This window comes from Sprattus sprattus (assembly GCF_963457725.1).
Source record: "Sprattus sprattus genome assembly, chromosome: 7".
NCBI lineage: Eukaryota > Metazoa > Chordata > Actinopteri > Clupeiformes > Clupeidae > Sprattus > Sprattus sprattus.
This window is the reverse complement of record NC_137926.1, coordinates 11,891,041-11,911,679: the sequence shown is the minus strand read 5'-3', so window position 1 is coordinate 11,911,679 and position 20,639 is coordinate 11,891,041. Positions and strand designations below refer to the sequence as shown.

Below are 20,639 nucleotides of genomic sequence, written 5' to 3'. Positions count from 1 at the left end.
CATTTGTTAATCATTGGAAAATGATTATTGTCCTGCTTTTTAGCCATATAAATGTCTGATTCTATTCACTTACTCTGAGCTTTTTGCTGCATGTGGCCATGAACCTCAAGCCAGAGGCTGCTGTGTTAGCATCAAGACTGTGTTAGCATCTTTTCCTCAGCTGGCACTGCATTTCACTGAATCTCACAGGAAGCATCCACCTTTAGGTGATCTGTCAGAACAGAATGCTTCATTTAATTGTTATACAGCCATTCAGTAACTCTTACAGTATTCAAAGTGATTGCAAACCTTTTCATAAGTGTAGTAGTGTGTGTGTAGTGTGTAATTCAGTTCTGCTTTTGATGTTGATTACATTACAAACACTGTAATTGGCAAGTGGGTCATTTACTTAATGCTTTTGAAAATAAGTGACTGTGTATAAGTGTAATCTCTCAAAGAGTTGAGCTCTCATAGCTTGCTTACAGCTAGTTTCATTGTGCCACTGCACACAGAATAAATGCTGACTTACTGCAGAATAAATAAAGACTGCTGCTGGACAACAAGCCCCATTGCATTCAGAGTGGTCATAACTCAAAACTCGCAGAGGTGGAAGAGAAGCTTACTGCAGTTTAATGCAACTAGGAAGAACACTTCAAGAGAAATAAATCAGTCAATCTTAACATCAGGTTGAGCTTACCTAGACCAACATGGCCATCATGGCAGCTACCCTGTAAACATGTGCCTCATAACACTATTGATGTGTACATTATATTCATTATATTATTCGAACTTTGTTTCAGAAAAGATCTACAGAGCTAATGTATGCGAGTGTGGTGGCAATCAGGTAGAGGGAAAATCACTTCAAGAGAAATAAATCAGTCAATCTTCAACATCAGGTTGAGTTTACCTAGACCAACATGGCCATCATGGCTGCAACCAACTACCCTGTAAACATGTGCATCATGACACTATTGATGTGTACATTATATTCATTATATTATTCAAATTTTATTTCAGAAAAGATCTACAGAGCTTAAGTAGTATGAGAGTATGATGTCAATCAGGTAGAGGTCTAGGTAAACAGGCAGCTGATGGTGTCATGTAGCAGGATCACAATAGAGCATCCTATCATTGAGCAAGATGTTTACACCGACACTCTCCCTCACTCTAGCTCAGGCCCAGAGATGTCCAAATGGAAATCAAGAAGGAAAATAAGTCTAATCTGAATGCTTGCCCTATCAGGGAAAGGCATTTTGAATAAGGGGTCTGTTGTATTACCGGCCATGGCGGTTAAACGGGGAACCGTGGCTCATCTTACGGTCATCTCACTTCTAAAAATGGCCCGTGGCCTTAAAGTTTATGGTTCTACCCCTTTGATTTAATATAAGCCATGGCAAGGGGTGAAATCAGATGTGCTCTGTGACGGCAGAATGACATGAGGTGGCCCTGTTGTTGTCACTTACTATCTAAAGACCCTATTGTGAAACATTTCATTAAGCCTGTAGGACATTAAAGATACAGTTTATCAGAGTATTTGGCTTTTGCATAGCTCGCTTCAAATTACTTGATATTAGATTTTGCTAATTGTTGCTGTTGTTGACCTGATTTTTATCATCAGATGCGCAACAGAAATAAATGCATATTTGAAAGACATGTTTATTTATTAAGTCCACTGATCTCAATGGGGTTAAACCCCAATAGTCTTCAGAAGTACACATATATGAATGTAACAAGGTTAACTATGATGGCGACGGTACAATACCTGATTTTAGGATTTTATTGACACATATCTAAAGGGTTTCCCATTAGCTAACAATAGACAGGGTCTCCAACACCCACCAATCAGTGGCCACTATGGTCATGTGGTTGCAAAGACAATAGTATGTTAGCATTGGAACCTCAACCTGTCTACTACACTGCCGGCCTGCAAACAATAAGACATTCTCTTGGCTCCTGGGATTTAGGTAAGAGGAGTTTCTCTCTGTTAGCTTTTAATTATATATATTATATATTCTATACTCAATATTCTAGTGCCTATTTAGAACTCTTGATGAATGAATGGTGTTAAACTATCTGTAAGAGGATGTGGAGTTTGGTCTAAAGCATTGATAGTCTGGGACTGAAAAAAAGCTTACTTTTGATTGTTATACTGCAACAACATCTATCTACAGTATTTGAGGCTAGAGGCAAAGCTAAAATGATGGAAAATGGAGGTCAACAAAGACAATGATAAAAGAAAAGAAAACAGCATGCCAAATACTTTAAACACTTGTAACACATGTAACAGTCTTGGTGATAAACAACCCGCATTAATAGATTAATAGCATAAATGAGACATATACAGCATATTCAAGTATACTCACGTGACCTTGAAAAGCATTCATAAGGAAGACAGTATGCTAAATATGACATGTAACTTGCAAGTCATTCTCCACATCAAAGGCAATGTGCATACTGAATAACTTTTAGACAGCTCTGTGACAGGAGGCATTTGTAGAGACGTGAAAGGGGTTCCCCTTTTCTCAGAAATGGCACATAAATTGCCCATTACATTTGGTTACAGGAAACATCTGTGAAATTATTCTATACATACACAAGCATACAAACTATGTAGGTGCTGTATGTTCTCCACATTGGGTTGTAATATAAAACATTGGTTTTAGGGTTCTGCAACTCACAAACATGGGTGACGAGGAAGTGACAGAGGAAGTTCAGTAAGTTTACATCAGTCAATACTATTGATCCTGAAATATAAACAACTGACCAAACATAAATGTTGATAGATCTGAAGATATTGCATTGATTCAGTGATTGATTGATCTTTCTTTCTCTCCATCGCACTGAAGGGAGGAAGGTATGTTATCAATATGTTTTTTATTTGCACATTTAGTGTCACTTTTTATTCATTAGCCCTTCTGAATATTTTATCTGATTGTTAATACTGATTAACTTATTCTAGACTAATATCTATTAATAAGTGTCTTTTGCCATTGTAGTAATATAAATACATTTTTTGTCCGATATTTTACAGGAGTGTCCAAACCAAAGTAAGTGCTTCTAATATTAATCTACATTATGAGTAATTATATTACATAAATATAAATATATATATTATGAAATTCACTCCCATGGTGTAATTGCTTGGTAAAACTGAAACCACGTATGTCTCCACGGTAATTCTGTAGGTTCATGCCAAATGCGACAGCACCAAAAATTCCAGATTCCGGAGAAAAAGTGGACTTTGATGTGAGTTTGATTCTTCAATTCAATTTCAATTTTATTTCTTTCAGCACCAAATCAAAAAAAATTGTCTCAAGGACACACACACACACACACACACACACACACAGACATGCACACACACGCACACTCAAGCACACACAGACACAAACACACACACAAACGCACACACACAAACACACACACACACACACACACACACACACACACACACACACACAGAAAGAGCTTGCTTTGACAACTAAAGCCTTCTGCTGGGCCTATACAGGACATCCACCGGAAGCGCCAGGATAAAGATTTGTCAGAGCTGCAGTCCCTGATCGAAGCTCATTTCATCCAGAGGAAGAAAGACGAGGAGGAGCTCATCACTCTTGTCAGCAGGATCGTAAGTAGCCCCCTGCCTGCAGGATGACACACCCAAGTGTCTCTACGGCAGGTGATGCAAGAAATGATTTCACCGCAGTAACCTGACAAACAGACACTCCCACACACTCACTCTCTCTCTCCCTCCATCCCTGTGTGTCTCCCTCCTCCCTCTCTGTTGGTGTTTGTGTGTGGATGTTGGCGGCCTGCGTAGGAGAAGCGACGTGCCGAGAGAGCTGAGCAGCAGAGGATACGATCGGAGAGAGATAAGGAGAGGCAGGCTAGGCTAGCTGTAAGCACCCCGACTGTCCATTTCACAAGCTAAATGTCTTTTCACCATAGCCTCTGAATGAGCTTAAGTCTGCATGCAATACTCCAAACAAGCAATATCATAAATGACTTTTTCAGTCATGATCCTGTAATAATAATAAAAATAATTTATATAGTAGGCTTCAATTTCTGGTACACAAAACTGCAGTGAATCTAAATTGAAATAGAATGACACAAATTATACTGATTTCTTCAGTAGATTTTGATGTCTAGTTCCTAACCTGTCGTGTTCTGGTGAGCAGGAAGAGAAGGAGAGGAAGGAACAGGATGAGCAGCGGAAGAAGCAAGATGCTGATGCCACGAAGAAGAAAGCCCTCACCAAAACTACCCAGTCGCTTGGAGGCATTCAGCAAAAGGTTTGTGTATTCCTTATAAACACTCAAAGTCACTTTAGGCTTGTGTAGTACATTTAAAATATCCGTGTCTTATACCCAAGCACATATATATGTTTTCCCATCTTTAAACTTTAATTGCAACAATCAAATTCTGGAAAGGCTTTTTGCTCTTAAAAATTTATATATTTGAGTTCTGACCAAAGGAAAATATCAGTTATTTCAGAACACTGATTTAATCCAAGTAAAGTGTAATGCATTGTGCTGTATGATTAAACTCTGTGAGCCTAAAACTCTACTTGCGCATTAAAAGCAAGCTGAGGGCAAGAAAGGGGCCAAAAAGCAGACTGAGAGGGAGAAGAAGAAGAAGATCCTTGCTGACCGACGAAAGCCTCTCAGTGTTGATCATTTGACTGATGACAAACTGAAGTATGCATTTACTTTTTCATTACCTCTTACATTTACCTACAGTGAACTAAAGCTGAAAATAGCCCCAGTCAGTAGGACAAGGCTAGTCAAATGCTAAATGTGGATAAGCTTGTTTGTTCCTCTCTGTTGTTACAAGAGTACACAGTTGCTTTGGTATCTGTATGAGCCATTGCAGTAGACCTCTTTCACTATTAACCACAAGGGGGCAGAAAAACACCGTTTATAACAGGTCACCTGTCATGTTCTTCCCAGGGAGAAGGCTAACGAACTATGGCAATGGTTGATCGAGTTGGAGTCAGAGAAGTTTGACCTCACGGACAAACTCAAAAGACAGAAATATGAGGTGAGAGACACTGCCCTCACACAGATGTACATTACCAAATGGGTTGGATTGCTTGGTAACCATGAACCCAAAAGACCATCTAAGAGGGCTAAAGCTCAAGAAACAGACCTTATAGTTGTGTAATGATATTGATTTAAGTTTGTCCGCTCAGGGCATCTATAATCCCCATCTGTTAACCTGCATATAATTCTGGGTATCATTGTCATATCAAACGTTCACAGAACGCACGTTATTTATATCACCATCATTGTTGTATCAGTATTAGATTGTGCTTCACAACACTTATAGCCCCATCAGCAAAAATAAATGTCCTCTCTCCCCCTTGAACTCCGTCAAGCTGCTGTAATACTGGGATGTTTGTATAGTAAATGTGTACCTCGGGGCTTAACCTGTTACTTGCTTCCAGATCGGTGTGCTCCAGTGCCGTATTACTGAACAGGGAAAGTTGTAAGTAGAAGAGCCGTTAGGGCTCTCGTATCCCCCCCCACTACCGTAGCCTGCTTGCTGGTCTGATACGGGTCAAGGTGGTCGTTTGCATGATAGGAAGGTGCCGGATTATGGTAAGCAACACTGTAGTGGGCACAGGTTATAGGTTCGAAAGGCCATGCAGGAGGTGGTCGTTTGCATGATAGGAAGGTGCCGGATTATGGTAAGCAGCACTGCAGTAGGCACAGGTTATAGGTTCGAGAGGCCATGCAGGTGGTAGGATGTCACAGGTGAGATACCGTGGCGTGTCATGTTTGCACTTGTGTCGTGTGAGCGTTTAGCAGTGCTTCGTGTGTCTTCACAGATCACTCAGCTCATTGTCCGCGTGCAGGACCATCAAAGGTAAGTGGTTTGGCATGTTGCTTAAAATGACTTTGGAAGTAGGCACTGGATGAGCTGTGTGAATCCAGGAGATGTTCTGTGTCGAGTCTGTGAACTTGCAATTGTTTCTTGTCAACATGGAACTTGGCTACTAACTCCACAGTCTTTTACTAACTCGATGAGCTCTCAATGCGCAATGATGAGGCCCTCCTTGGGACATTCATAAGGTGTCCACGCTTGACAGTTAATAGCCTACGCGCTATTAACTGACTTCAATATTATGTGCAAAGAAATCCTTGTGTCTTGGAGCACCTTGAATGCCATTGGAGGCCACACATTGACAGTGATGGTGTTCACTTCCGTCAAGCTCATTGGTGATAGTGGTGTGTGCGCTTGTGTGTGTTTGTGAAACTACTGTAATCTATGCATGACTACACTTGAAGGAGACGACACTTTTTGTCCAGTATGGGAATCATAATAATAAAAAAGAATAAAACCGCATCAGCTCATTAGGAGTAGCAAACAGTAGCCTTTGTAGAGTAACTTAGATTAAAACAAGCCTAGTTTTTGGATTCCCTTATGTCTCCTCTACTGATTTCAATGTCAGACCCTTGCCTGGCAGAAGATTGTTACACTAGGAGCATCTTACAATCCCTGCAGATTTATAACTTACATTTTTTAAAAAACAGTTTGTCCTGGAGAATAAACCACAACTGTAGTCTAATTGTATGGGTTACTGTATGACTTACGATCATTTCAATTCACCTACATATTGTGAATTGCAATGTTCTAGTGTAATTTCATACAAACCTTAGATCAACGACTCTGTGGTATTAGATGAAAAGCTGAAGCCCTTTCATCCCGCTGTCCCTCACAGAAAGCTTACCTGTCTCTTTGTTTTCTCCCTTTAGTGCCAAAGGTCGTGCCAAGGGCAAAGCGAGGCTGCGGTAAGGGCGCTGCGGGGAACCGTACACCAGGCTGCTGAGATCATCACATGTTTGTCTTTGTGTCCTGTGTTTTGTCTGTTTATTGATTTATTGAATTACCCAAGAGAACCATGTGTAACCTATGAGAGCAAATTAAAAGGTATTATCATTCATTGCATTTTATTCTGTAGTTACATATTCCACACAGAGCAAGGTGCGACATTTGTTTCAGTTGTGTGTAGCTGTTATGGGATTGAGCTAAACATACAAAGACAACTTTATGTTCCTGTATCTGACACGTCAAATGGGAAGCTTGAGAAGGCAAGAAGAGTAGCAACATCCAAGACCTTTCAGTGAGTGAAACAGACCCAGAGGGCTCAGCTCAGAGCCACAAACACATTCCTTTGCCAGTCATTAGGCAGCCCAGCTGGGACAGAAAGATAGCAAAGAGCAGACGTGGAAGATGTCAATGTCTAGATCTGGAAACGTATTGTTAGTAACGGGTAGATTCCCAACAGACGCTAGAAACCAAACTGAATATTTGCTGGAGATAAGAGTGTATGTTGGACTTAACTGGTGTCGTGGCTACTATCATATATGAAATAAAAAACACTGATGTTCCTTGATGAAATTTCACGTAATAATGTAATATTAACAGTGAGTGCCACAGCAGCATCAGCCTCTCTGGGATGAAGCAGGTAACTCAAGAGCAGACAATGAATACCAAGACAAGAGACACAGATGTGAAACAAACACAGAATGTGAATAACAGACAGCAAAAAAAAAACACAGAGTGCAGTAATGTAAGGGACTATATCAGGCATGGGATAGATGTCCTTGGACTAAGTCCATAACAGGTCACATTGGGCTAAGATACTGAGGAACTTCCAGATCAAGACAAAGACAGAAGTTGTGGCTAACCAGCCAAACAAGTAAGACTGGGCAAGAACCAGAAAAGAGCTCCCAAGCAGTGCCAGAGAGAGGAGCTGTGTGAGGGAAGAGAAACTCCAGGACCCGAAAGAGGAATAAGGAAGAACATGGCGGGAAAAGAAGCTTTTGTAGTGGCAGGAGAGCAAGCAGAGGGACAGTGACCTCAGAACAGTGCAGACCACCAGGCCTAAGGACTTAAGAGCCAAGGAATCACCGTAGTACCTTTAAGGGTGATGTATATTTATATCTGTGTGAGAGAACTTCAGTGCAACAACATGTAAATTATCAACAGCTACAGACTGGTAGAAAATTTCCCTAAAAAACATTTAAAACCATACAGCATTATGAAGTGAAGTATTATAAATGATTGTGACTCGCCACATTTCAGAATATATTTTTTGGTTCCATTTTTACCACCGAACAACCTGGATATTGAATTACTATAGCTTTACACGTGTTGCCTTGATGAGTATAATAAAACTGCTGTTATCATATGAAAAATAAAAAGAACCAAATCAAAGGGAAAACCATGAACACGGTTTTGCAGAAATTTAACTTATTGATAATCATCCTGATGAATACAGCACCAGGAAGACTTAAATTGGAGACTTGCACTCTCTCTGATCAATAACACATTGTATGAAGTCTTCAAAGTAAACTTTTACACTCTTTTTGTTCAGAAGCAAACTTTGGCTCTTAACTTTGGGAACCATGTGGAGAACTGGGCCATCATTAAAGTGAAATGTGTCACTGAATGTTTTTTTTTGTAATGATTAGTTGAGCAGAGTGTTTGAATAAAAAGGATCAGTGTCCTTGAATCAAACCACAAATCAAAAGCTGATGAGCCACAAATAAAGTTTTTCGTACTCTACCTTTAATTTAAGCTACATCAGGAACCCAGCATTCGTGTCAACTGGAGGCCTTTTGCAATGATACGCCTTTCATGGTTACTTACACAACGTACTTACAACTGAGAGATTCCACTGAACACAGGTGTGTGCAGGTGAATGATGATATGCGATACCCTTCCTGTAGTCCAACAGTCCATATATTACATAATAAAACTATGTTCAGCACACACAAATTGACACCAGTGCATTTTCAAGTTGGCCGAGCCGGTACTCCGGAGGGGAAGAGGGCCTGGCCGGTGCGGGGCTTGGATGTTGGGAGTGAGGGAGTGGATGGGGTCTGGAGTGGAGGGGTCCTCACCACAGGTGGGTCTCTCTGATCTCAGCAATCACCTGGCTGGCTTTCTGCAAGGCCTGTGAGGACAACCAAACAGGATTTGTGTGTTTTTTAAGGCTACCGCTAAGCCAAAAATGTCAGTGACTAGTAAACCATGTTTGGAGGAAAGAGAACGATGCATCGTCAGACAAAAAAAACAAACAATAAAAGACAAAACACCAAAATCATCTACACACTACCAATTCTTCATAAATGTATGTTTGAACTGTTCCAATGAATGCCTTGTCCTAACCGTGCAGCTAATAACCTTCAACCAATCATGTCTAACAAGCTAAAATATATCCTGCTAAAAGCTGCCATACAGTATACATAACACATAGACAGAATTTCTGTGGAAGCCAAACAGTGTACTTTTATCATTCCTTTTCCTGGGAGTGTGTGTGCCTCAGTGTCGTGATCAGGAATACCGCTCCTTTTGATGGTTTTCTTATTTTTTTTTCCTCCTTTTTGGAAGTGGCGTGCATTCCTGTGTTGTTTTTACTTCATCAGAAAATGCCACAAAATACGAGGAAGATCTTTCAGAGCTGAAGTTGTTTTAGAGTGGAGATAGCTGTGTGCTAGCTGGAAATGATACAATTCTATGCGTTTATGCATTTATGCAGTCTATGCATGCAGTTTGCCTGACCCTTGATTTGTGACCTGGACCTTGATTTTGGATTACAAATTGGGGTGCTCGCTGTTGTGCATAATGTCAATATTGGAAAATATGTAAACACACACTATAAACAGTCAATTGTGTTTGTCTGTCAATAACAGCCCAATACAAGCATCAAAGGAGAATCGTTAATGGTCATCAGTACACACCTTCAACATGTCAGCAGCTTCATTCCGGCGCTGGGCCATGTCCTCAGACTCGGTCAGTAGATCGTCTAGGAGACCAGACTTATACAGCTGACCCACTAACTCACTCTGTAGGCTGTCCTTTACATGGTTCACCAGAAAGTGCATCACGGCCTTTGGCACACTGCGATACAGAATAATAATACAGAATAAGGAGGCTGAGGTCAAAGGTCAAACATACAAATACCTCTACAAGGACTTGGAGTGTGGCTCTCACTCAGTTACATTATATTGAGGATGTTAAACAGTGAATTAAAATAAAGTGGATTTACCTGTCCTGGATGTTTTTGCGGACGATGAGGAAATAGGACTTGATAAGCCTCTCAATAACCTCACAGTCTCTTTGTTCCCGTGCTGAAAGCTTCCTAGCAACTGGAACAGGCTGCAAGGCAACAAGAAAGACCCTCATTTATTCACAGATTATCCCTCTGAGAAATGGGTCAATGGCTCTTGAGTCACGATGCTGAGGAAAGCTCAACAGTTAAGCACCCACTTGACAGCAAATGTTTTGGTCAATTCAGTTTTTTTACTTAAACTACTTGAACTTTTGTATTCTTAGATTACATTTCATACATACATACTGTCTCATACATACAGTGTTTTTGAAACAATAAACCACATCCCGGACAACAATTTAAGTGCCACCTTCTTAATGGGAACAGGTAGAAGGGGCACACCCACCACGTCTAGGAGGTTGACTGCGTAGCCCTTCTGGGGACTGTGAGGCATCATGGCCTGTGATCTTCCTCTGTCGTCCATCATGCCGTCCTCTCCCTTCTTCAGCATTCCCCTCCAGTTGCCTGTGCCTCCATCCTGATCTCCCTGGGCCACACCCCCTGCCTACACACACACACACACACACACACACACACACACACACACACACACACACACACACACACACACACACACACACACACACACACACACACAACCAGGCATGAGGCTGAGCTATCCAACAGCAGAACACTCAACAACCAGCCTCGCAGAGCAAGACGTACATGGCAACATTAAAATAGATGTCTGGGGACAACCATGGACGAAATTGGCGGTGTGTGTCAGAACGCTCTGAACCAATTCCTCCCAATTGTATGGCTCAGGGTAGCACTCCTGATTTAAACACAAAGCAGTAATGGTAAATCGTGGCTTCTACAATTGTTTGACGAATTTAAAAGAGCTGCCCACGTTTGGAGCGGATTTAAGTCAATTTGGATTTAAGTCAATTTCAACATTTCAGCTGTCCCCAGCTGTCCGAGTACCAAACATGCACTGGGGATCATGCAATGTCTACTACTGAAAAAGTTACAACCACACAGTCACATCATTCAGCCAAGCAGTCACAACACATCAACTCAGTATCACATTATAAGTCAGGCTCAGAGAGCAAAATAACCAACAAGCATTCAGCAAAGACAATCTTAGTCAAACATGTATGACATGCACACAACACAGATGGAGACCATTCAGGATTGCACTCAGTTAAAGATGGCTTATGTCAGAGTAGTTCCCGAAAAAAGGGTACCAGGACCTAAACTGACTCAAGGTTAAAAGTTGTTTCTCACAGGCGTGGGTGAACATGCTGGGCAGATGAGTACGACACAGGCAGGGCAGTGAGTACATTGACAAAGTTGTTTTACACTGTTTACACAAAGGAATAAGCAGGCACCTCACACTGCAACAAACCACAACAAACAGTTGAATGGACGTTGTATATCCCTGTTTGTTTGACCATGCAGAGGAGACTGTGGTACTGTTGCAAAAAAGCCAATAACTGAAGGCCTACAGTCTTTTTTTCTCTTCTTAGCACAGTGTTCGTTCAACATTAGGGGAAATCTGATGGACTGTAGAGCTCCAGTCAATGGCAACTGATTGACGGTTAGGAGAGTAGTGGGGCCATCGTACATGCTTTGGGGGCCCAGTAAACTACAGGCCCCACACACCTTAAGACCCTCGCCCTCAGGAGAGCCTGTTTGCTCAGTAGGGGACTGGCCACCTGGACCCTTAAGGGCCTAGAGAGGAGAAGAAGAAGAAGATGAAGAAGAGTAGGAAGAAGAAAAAGAAGAGAAAGAGAGCAGAGCACTGAACAGAGTTTCTTAAGAAATGGAAGGCCTGATTTTGGCAAAAATGTCTCAAGTGTCGGGGGAAAACGCTCCCTCGTTGTGACAAGTGTCAAATATCCAACCAGGCCTGAATCAAGAGAGGAGAGACATCAATGGGTGTGTACACCAAGTGAATATCTGTCATACCCGAGAAAGAGTCACCTACTGCACAGACAAAGTGGAAGTAAAAGTGAAACAGTGAATGTGAAGGAGTAAAAAAGGTTTAAAAACAAAACAGAGAACAAAGGAGTGATGGCGGGGGGGGAGGGGGGGGGGCAGTACCTTATCCCGTGGCACCGCAGTGGGCAGCTCCCGCATTCGGTTACGTCTCTGCTCCTGCACACAGAACATTTCAAACGTGTGTCACATAGCACAACGCAGAAGTACTGTCCGTCTGTATTAAACTCAAATTACAGCAAATCAGCACAAGTGTCGAAGTCTGTTTCGTAACGAGAGCGAGACACTCACTTCAATGTTGTTGTTCATCAGGCCACATGCGTCAGCAAAGTCTGGGTGCTTGGTGTTGATGTAAGCCAATTCGATTGCCACCAAGTTGTGAACCTAAAAAAAAAGACACAAATAGCAAACTAAATATATATTGAGTGCATTGAGAATAAGGAGACATTAGTAATGTAGCGACATTCTATTCCTATTCTGTACGAGTCGCTAAGAAAAGAGAATTTACCATCTCATTGGTGACTGGCAGCCTTTTCCTGAGGAGGGAAGTCACAACTTCAACAATAGCGTCATGAAGTTTTGGGAACCTCAGTAGCTCCTGTTGACAAAAGAGAAGGTTTTGTGATTATGCATTTGTCTGAGCAGCATGATTGAAAGCTTAAGTTGATTTATATAGCAGTGCACCTAAATAGAACAGTGTGCAGTCAATAACTAGGCAAAAGGCTAGTAACTAGTGGATCGGGCCAATCTATGCATTGTTTTGTATCAAAGGTGCTATACAAATAAAATGTATTATTATTATTATTTTGTAAACAAACACACAAAATGGCAAACAGAAGTACTCTTCAGTAACATTTCCAGGGTCATTCAAAACACCATGAATCCAGCCAATGGATCTTCATGTAAGCCTTTAAACATGTGTGCCACAATACTGATTAATGGAGAAAAACAGAGAATCCTTTGCACCCGTTATATACAACACATACAGTATACATATAAAACTCAAAACAGTCAGTGTTTGTTTTTACTTTTTATTGACTAGTACTGCTTAGAACCGCAATTAAATAATAATTATTAATTAATAATTATTATTAAGTATCTGGTCACTGTGTCTGAATGCTGGAAAATATAGAATGTCACTGAAGATCCTGAAGACTGGTTCAGAAGAAGGGCAGCCTTCTTTTTGAAGGATTTTTTCTAATGTCTAGAATCTTCAGGAAGCGTCTAGACTAGACAAAGCAAGCCTTGAAATGCCATGACTTGTTGAAACGGCACCACTGTCATTGATACTGCCAAGCCCACCTTGCTTGTGACACTTTGGCACGGACAGGGAGAAATTATTTAGCTGTGAGACACACATGTCAACATCAGTGGCTTGTCCGAGGCAATTCACATCATGCGATTCCTCTGAACTGGCAGCTTCATTTGGGAGACTTGGTTGATCAGAGAAATGGAACCTTTCATGGGAATACTCGTCACTCTGGAATTTCTCTGTGGAGGAGACACCAGACACCGTAGCGGGCCTTTCACTTAGTATGTCTTTGTTGCTACAGGTCTTCCTGAGGGGACGCAGAGAACTCAGGCTCCTGAACTGTGAGTGGATCTGCTGCACTATCTGACTGTTGATCCTGATCAGCTCCTGACGACGCGTCAGCTGTGCTGATAATGTATCTGACAGCTTGCAAGGCAAACGAGGTAAAGGCAGGCCACGCCAAACCTCAAGAGGGGGCAGAGTCTGCTCAAAAAGAGCCCGGGGGTGACGTGTACGATGGCGGCTGATGTCAAAGTCACCATGTCCGAAGCCACTCTCTTTCGGAGATGAAAACTCTGGGACAGATGTACTGCTGAAAAACCAAGAGAACCTTTTGGTCATCTCACGCACGTCTTCCTGCATTCTTCGGTTTTGTGCAAGTATAAGCTCATATTGTTTGCGGTAGTCCATGGTGTGTAATGCCGTTTTTTCATCATTCATTAACTGACTCAGAATCAGCAGGTTCCATTGGAAGGTTATTTTATGTTAAACCATTGTGATGTCACAAATCAGAAACAATTCCTTGCCCATTCATGCCAAAACACATTTTTTTTACAAACTAAATACAAATAGTTACTGTTGCACCATTCAGCTACCTGTAGATGTGTGTGTGTTTGTGTGTGTGTGTGTGTGTGTGTGTGAGTGTATACATATATATGTGAATATGTGTGTGTGTATAAATATATATATGAATATGTTATGTGTGGGTGTGTGTGTGTGTGAATATATATGTGTATATGTGTGTGTTGATGTGTGTGTGTGTGTGAATATATATTTGAATATGTGTGTGTTTGTGTGTGTAAGTGAATATGTATGTGAATATGTGCGTGTTTGTGTGTATACCTGAGTGCTGTAATTGCTGCAGTGCTGGATAATCCTCTGCATCTCCTCGTGCACCAGCTCCACACAGCGCAAGCTGGGCTCCTCCAGCCGCTTCACCTGTCTTTTCACCAGCAGCTCAAACGACACCTCTGGCACAAAGAGCGCAGGACGGGGACCCTGTACACACACACACACACACACACACACACACACACACACACACACACACACACACACACACATCAGCCAGCTGCCCCTCTGTGACTTTTTGCAAGGGCTCGGTACATAAATAGATAATTAATCCCCACCGTGGCATTCCGGATAGCGGTCAGCACATCGATGGTGGTGAGGCCACCCAAAGGATCTACCGACTCCAGTGTTCTCCCAAAGGTCTCGTGAAAAATGTAGCAAATCCTTGCACCACCACATCTGAAATATGAATCCAATTACACACACCTGAAATTCACAGAAAATCACGAGCTGTACAGACTTTTGGTGACTAGTCATGCCAGTTTGACCAAAGCATAGGCACTCACAGTTCAGCGGTCTCTATATATTTGGCTGTGCCCTCAATAGTGTTGCAGTATTCTGTGGCAAACTTGGTGATGAGCTGAAGGAGGGTAGAGCTCTGGTCTTCAACGGGCTCCCCATAGCTGCTGAGCAAAGACTGGTACTGGGCCGACAGCACATTTATCCGGGTCTTCAGCTCTGGCAGGCAGTCACGAATGTGATGCATCAACAATCTGCCCATGGAAAAACAGACATTCATTTGGAGGCAAATTACTAGTTGTAATTCAAGTTTCATGTCATGTCAGCATCTAATTTTACAATGTATAAAATCACTCTTAAACTTAATGTTCAGGGATGAACAATTCATTACTTTATGGATAACTGACATTACTGCAGCTCTTTAAGGTTATTCAAACAGTGAAATGCCCTACCTATTTAATGTCCTAGCCAGGTACTTGGTACCATTTCTGTTAGCGAGGGAGGGGTATTTCTTCTGCAAGAAGGCATGCTCATCACGGATGGAATCAGCTACTTTTTTCTTGTTATTGATATCAAGTTGGCTCCTAAAAGAGAAAAAGAAAAGCACTGACATCAGAAAGTGAGGCAACACAAATTAAATGAGAAAGAAAACATCAAAGTATCAACAAAAACTATTCTTATTAGGTAGTTATTTGAGCTTGACCATGTGCACATGTCAACAAAAACTGTTACTATTAGGTAGTTATTTGAGCTTGACCATGTTCATACGTTAACAAAAACTGTTCTTATTAGGTAGTTATTTGAGCTTGACCATGTTCATACGTCAACAAAAACTGTTCTTATTAGGTAGTTATTTGAGCTTGAGCATGTGCATAGTAGACTCTCATTGGGATAGGAGCACATGTTGAGATAAAGCTTTGGAGGCGCTTCAGAAAAGGCAATACCTGTTTACCACACCAATAAGCCCCAGCTTGACCGGGATGACTCGCCCCATAAGTACATCCATGGCATCAGTCCCAGCATCCATCAAGTCCAACTTTGTCACGACGGCTAATGTCCTCCGGCCTGGCAAAAAGCAGACAGGCTTACAGTAAGCTCTAAAACGTAACAATCAAGACTCTCACGTACATCACTCAGCCACTGTCATCTAAACGGTGGAAAAGGGTCCATGGTGTGGGGACATCAATAACAGAGACGGAGACAAAGAGAGGAAAAATAAGAGACTGCCGAAGATGCCTGGCCTGTGGTCAAGAGACTTACCATCCGGATCCACGTCTCTGGCCACTTTGAGTGCTTCTGAGGTGGCCATGTCTGTGTTGGCTGCCGTCACTGCCAGGATGATGCTGTTGGGGTTGCTGATGTACTTCAGAATCAGCTCTCGGATCTGGAGCTCAATGTCTTTGGGCTGGTCTCCCACAGGGACCTGAGACCACGGATAAAAACACACATCCATATGTTTACTTAGTTTTAGGAAATGTCTTGTCTTATCTGTTGTGCCTGTGCACCTATCGATTCCTTTGTATGTCGTGACATATTAAGTTATTGACAATATAGCTACTTTGACTTTTGACTTTGACTTTGACAAACTGCATCAACCAAATCTTTCTTCCATGCCAGCCAGGCACTGAATAGTAGAAAGTTGTACAACCGGTTATGAACCTAGAGATTACTAGAGGAGACACACAATAACAATAAGCCGTTGCAATACCTTTGTGAGGCCAGGCAAGTCTACAAGCGTCAGGTTAACAACATTAGGGGAGAAGACCTTCAGGTGGATAGGCTCATCACTGACCCCCTGCAGAAAATGTGAGATGAAAATCAGTGGAGCCACTCATTCAAATTAAATGAGTTAAAATCAGATACACATCAATTACAATTTAATGACATGGTATATTAATGTGGACTATGGACTGAAACATTTAATGCAACCAATATTTTGGTGATAGGCCGCATGCCAAATAAAGTAGACAAGCTACAGCAGATACTTTTGGCAGGAGGAAAAAGGTCATACCTTGTTATTGCCAGAAATCCTTTCAGTTTCATTTTCAATTTCTTGCCTGATTTCTTCGAAGTCTGTGTAAATCTAGAGGACAAAGACATATTTCATAATGTGACACGAAGGAGATTTTTTAAATGTTACTACACTGAATCCATTTGAACAACTTATTTAAATTAACAAATACAGACACTAAAACAATAGGCAAGGCTCTACCATGAACACAGTAAGATATAGGGCAGTATCAGTGCTATATATAGATCACCACCGAACTGTATCTATTGAGGCATGAAGAGGTTAGCTATAGCACACGTGCGTTTGCACACGTAACCTTTTTGCTTTATTCTCCACAGCTTTTAGACCCACAGCTTCCTGTTTTCACAAGCAAGTACAGTAGGTTTTGTTCAGAAGGGATTCGATTAAACATGGTGTTAACATGGTTAACGTACCTTGTTTTTGGTGTGTAGAAATTTTCCCCATTCGTCTCCTTCAATACCTTTAGGGGGAAAAGAAGAACCATGAGATGCTCAGTGCCCTAATATTCCACAGTGCCATGGGGAACAGATCACACAACACCAGCAATGGTAAAACACTGTTATAATGTTTAAGGCCTCAGGGGAACTAGCTGCTTGTTTGTTCAGCTGGTCTGGATATTTTTGCTCTAAGAGGACAACAACTCTGTTGACAAGTTTATCAGGCAGTGTGACAAAAGGATTAATAACAGACAACATTTTAGACAAGCCAAAGCGTAGGGCATCATGAAAGAAAAGAGGGCAAGAGAGACAAGGAAATTCTAGAAAATGTGCCATTTTTAATTCTAGCATCAGCTACACTAATTACAGCTAGGCTAATGGGGGACACCATGGGCATGACTGCAGTTAGTCAGGCTAGCAATTAAAAATTCTGAGAGGAGTTTTTTTGGACCTGTTTGAATCGTTGTGTGAATCCAAACAGTTACCAACTGAAAAAAAACTAGATTCTTACACACCCCTAGTCCCCACTTACTTATTGAGAATTTCACCCCGCTCCTCTGAGTAAAGCTAGGCAACTACAATTGGAATCATTAAAAACAAAAACTAAAAGGGTCGAGGGATTGGGGGCAAATAAAGTGAGGTCAGTCCAAAGCTGCTCAACACGAAACAATAAGGGCAAGGGACACGGAAAAGGAGACCTTTGTAAAGGCGTCCATTTTTCCATGAACCGGGGTCTGCAGTTTGAGAGAGATGACAAGGAAAAGAAAGGTTAGGCCAGGCGCAGCGGGTCTTGTGGCACCATATGCATTGAAGCCATACATAGCCCTTTGTGTCATCATGAGAGCTCAAAGGTTCACTGCTAGGTCACACGGCTACGCTCTTATCTACACTAAGCAGCGCTACAGTACTAGCTGACTATATAGGCCAAGACATTTTGTCTGTGTTGGAGAGGGCTACTGAGGTGTACCATTCCCCCCACTTTTGAGCACAGCGGTGGAAGAAATGTCTGAAGATGAAAACAATGCATGGTTATGTAGCAGTTCATGTATTTACACAGATGTACAAAGACCATCCTGCAATTCCAGAAGGCTACACCTATTCGACTATCAACCTAAATACACTTCCAAAAATGTGTTGTATGGTACTGAGACTGGTTGTCTAAATGTGTTGTACGGTACTGAGACTAGTTGTCTAAATGTGTTGTACAGTACTGAGACTGGTTGTCTCTGGCATCAATCCATCAAACAACAATCTCATTTAGCTGGTGACATATCAGGAAATATTTAGGTAAAGCTAAATACTTTAACGTCGCCTAAAGTCATGTATCGAGACACTTAACTTTCTAAATGTCATCTCTGTCATTGTAAACCATTGCAGTGACAGGCCTGCAGCACTGACCTGTAGGGCAGCCACAGTCAATGTCCGTGACAAAGGACAAAATACAAAAGGCTGCACAGACCTGTCCTGAAAACACCATGTGCTGACAGGCACACACACATTCAAACACTTTTCCCATTTGAGTCACATCTGACCAGACCAACCCTCACAGCATACACAACAATTGGCTCTTAAAATGTGATGACAAAAGAGTTGGTCTCATGTGCACTACCATTTTCATCACCAGTCTTCCTTCGATCCTCTGGGTCAACATGGACGAGCTGTAAGATTAAAGGTCGGCGAGTGACGATGCCAGTGCCACGGGGTAAGACGTCTCTGCCAACCAGACTCTCCAATACCGAGCTCTTTCCACTGCTCTGTAAATGACAAAATAAAAACGTAAACTCACCAAACAATTCACATCAAGCTTCACAGAGTAGGATTTAGCTGACCAGGTTCAAAGAGCTAAAACTAGCCTACATTTATAACAATGCACCACCACATATTTAATAGCAAGAGGACAGACTCATATAAAAACATGTTCACATGGTGTCACTGTCCTTGTGACACTATGATGCCTTGCCAGACAGACACAGACGGACACATCCTCTTAATAGTCCAGTGAAAGAGCAAGAATAAGCTGTCCCTTTAAAGCCATCATGACCAGAATACACCCACTTGCCCCAAAGACTAGCAAATCCTTTCTGCTATAAATGCGTGCCATGGCACACCCCCAGGATACGATTATACACAGTACATGCAATTCATAGACTTTCAAATACAAGAGTATTTCTTAAGGAAGGTTAAGTAATTGCACCATGATGTATTGACCATCAGAAGTGCCTTAATCTAGTCACATTATCTGGAAATGTATAGTTCACAGACACAGCATATATCCTACATTCTTACTATACGTCACACCATGCAACTTTATGTATTAATGGCAACAAGCAAGTGCATTGTTGACTCTCAACCCATCAATATTCTGAAAAGTGTATTACTTTACATAAAATACACTGAAACAATACAACATTGCCCTACTTTTTTTTTTTAAGTGTCATGTCCTTCACATAAGGAGGTTTTCCAATATGAACAGCTGTGCTTTCACGCCTGCCCTCTCATCAGTCAGATGCTGGGGTTCTGTGTCGCACCATTCATAGCTTGCTAACGTTAGCTATGTGTTCTGCTAACTGGGCTTAGATCCATATCCGCAAAGCCAGAATTGTTCTATTGAAATATGTGGTCCTTTTCCTATTTAGAAATTGAAACTACATTGTGATGACTTCCGAAAACACTCATTCTAAATGCGAGTAGATATACTTGTAACAGTCACGACAGGGTAACTGCATGACCACCGCCAGCTAGCTTGTATTTAGCAAGTTATGTCAAGTGTCAAATGCAGATCAAGTCCACACAGTGGAGATAGCTAGCAAGTGACACACAAGTCACTTCACAAATGCACAAATGATGCGGCACAAATATGAACTAATACGTTTACTAGCAAGAAAACAAGACTGGTAAGGTTATTTAGTAAATGATTCCAGGTTTACCCACATGACCCACACAAACCATCCATAACGTAAGCTAGCTATCCCTTACCTGCGTCCCAACCACAGCTATTTGTGGCAGCTGAATAATGTCTGCTCCGACTGTATTGAAAACATCTTGGAGTTTATTTATGACTGGAATAAGGGCTTCCATGTCTCCTAAAACGGGTACCAGTGAAAATGAATGGACTAGCTATACAGCTACACTGCTAAATACGGCACAAAGTCATCCAATGTCCCTCACAGCGCCATTAAACCAACCCGGCCGGTACATGAACTGCGTACATATGAGTGTGGTGCACTCTGGGATTTGAGTTGTAAGGTTGAGCAAGAGAGTCACTCAAAATGCATTCGAAACTACATT

General features: G+C 41.7%; 2 protein-coding genes across 3 annotated transcripts; one reads left to right on the top strand and one right to left on the bottom strand.

Annotated features, from left to right (window-relative positions):
• Positions 1-2,930: 2,930 nt before the first annotated feature.
• Positions 2,931-6,922, top strand: tnnt2d (troponin T2d, cardiac). 2 transcript variants are annotated; one of them, XM_080841611.1, is made up of 9 exons: positions 2,931-3,026; positions 3,165-3,225; positions 3,488-3,604; positions 3,797-3,874; positions 4,155-4,268; positions 4,558-4,673; positions 4,926-5,016; positions 5,807-5,844; positions 6,735-6,922. In XM_080841611.1, exons 2-9 carry the CDS (start codon positions 3,169-3,171, stop codon positions 6,772-6,774), a joined length of 651 nt encoding a protein of 216 aa, XP_080697737.1. In that variant the 5' UTR covers positions 2,931-3,026; positions 3,165-3,168; the 3' UTR covers positions 6,775-6,922. The 2 variants fall into 2 exon arrangements, with proteins under 2 accessions (XP_080697737.1, XP_080697736.1); XM_080841610.1 differs by lacking the exon at positions 5,807-5,844 and adding an exon at positions 5,423-5,463.
• Positions 6,923-7,061: 139 nt separating this feature from the next.
• On the bottom strand, positions 7,062-20,537 carry dnm1l (dynamin 1-like). The gene is made up of 19 exons (XM_080841608.1): positions 20,328-20,537; positions 18,961-19,105; positions 17,328-17,374; positions 16,894-16,965; positions 16,591-16,677; positions 16,143-16,305; positions 15,827-15,947; positions 15,335-15,466; positions 14,930-15,136; positions 14,702-14,822; positions 14,415-14,570; positions 12,549-12,638; positions 12,332-12,424; positions 12,146-12,199; positions 11,705-11,773; positions 10,446-10,604; positions 10,037-10,146; positions 9,729-9,888; positions 7,062-8,941 (listed from the first exon to the last, which is right to left on the bottom strand). Exons 1-19 carry the CDS (start codon positions 20,427-20,429, stop codon positions 8,885-8,887), a joined length of 2,145 nt encoding a protein of 714 aa, XP_080697734.1. The 5' UTR covers positions 20,430-20,537; the 3' UTR covers positions 7,062-8,884.
• Positions 20,538-20,639: the final 102 nt, after the last annotated feature.

Coding starts and splice junctions, on each gene's coding strand:
- tnnt2d (XM_080841610.1), top strand. CDS start 3,169: ATGCCAAATGCGACAGCACCAAAAATTCCAGATTCCGGAGAAAAAGTG. Junction 3,605..3,796: donor TCACTCTTGTCAGCAGGATC/GTAAGTAGCCCC, acceptor CGGCCTGCGTAG/GAGAAGCGACGTGCCGAGAG. Junction 4,269..4,557: donor TTGGAGGCATTCAGCAAAAG/GTTTGTGTATTC, acceptor GCGCATTAAAAG/CAAGCTGAGGGCAAGAAAGG.
- dnm1l (XM_080841608.1), bottom strand. CDS start 20,429: ATGGAAGCCCTTATTCCAGTCATAAATAAACTCCAAGATGTTTTCAAT. Junction 16,678..16,893: donor GGATTTCTGGCAATAACAAG/GTATGACCTTTT, acceptor CATTTTCTGCAG/GGGGTCAGTGATGAGCCTAT. Junction 9,889..10,036: donor CGCAAAAACATCCAGGACAG/GTAAATCCACTT, acceptor TCTGTATCGCAG/TGTGCCAAAGGCCGTGATGC.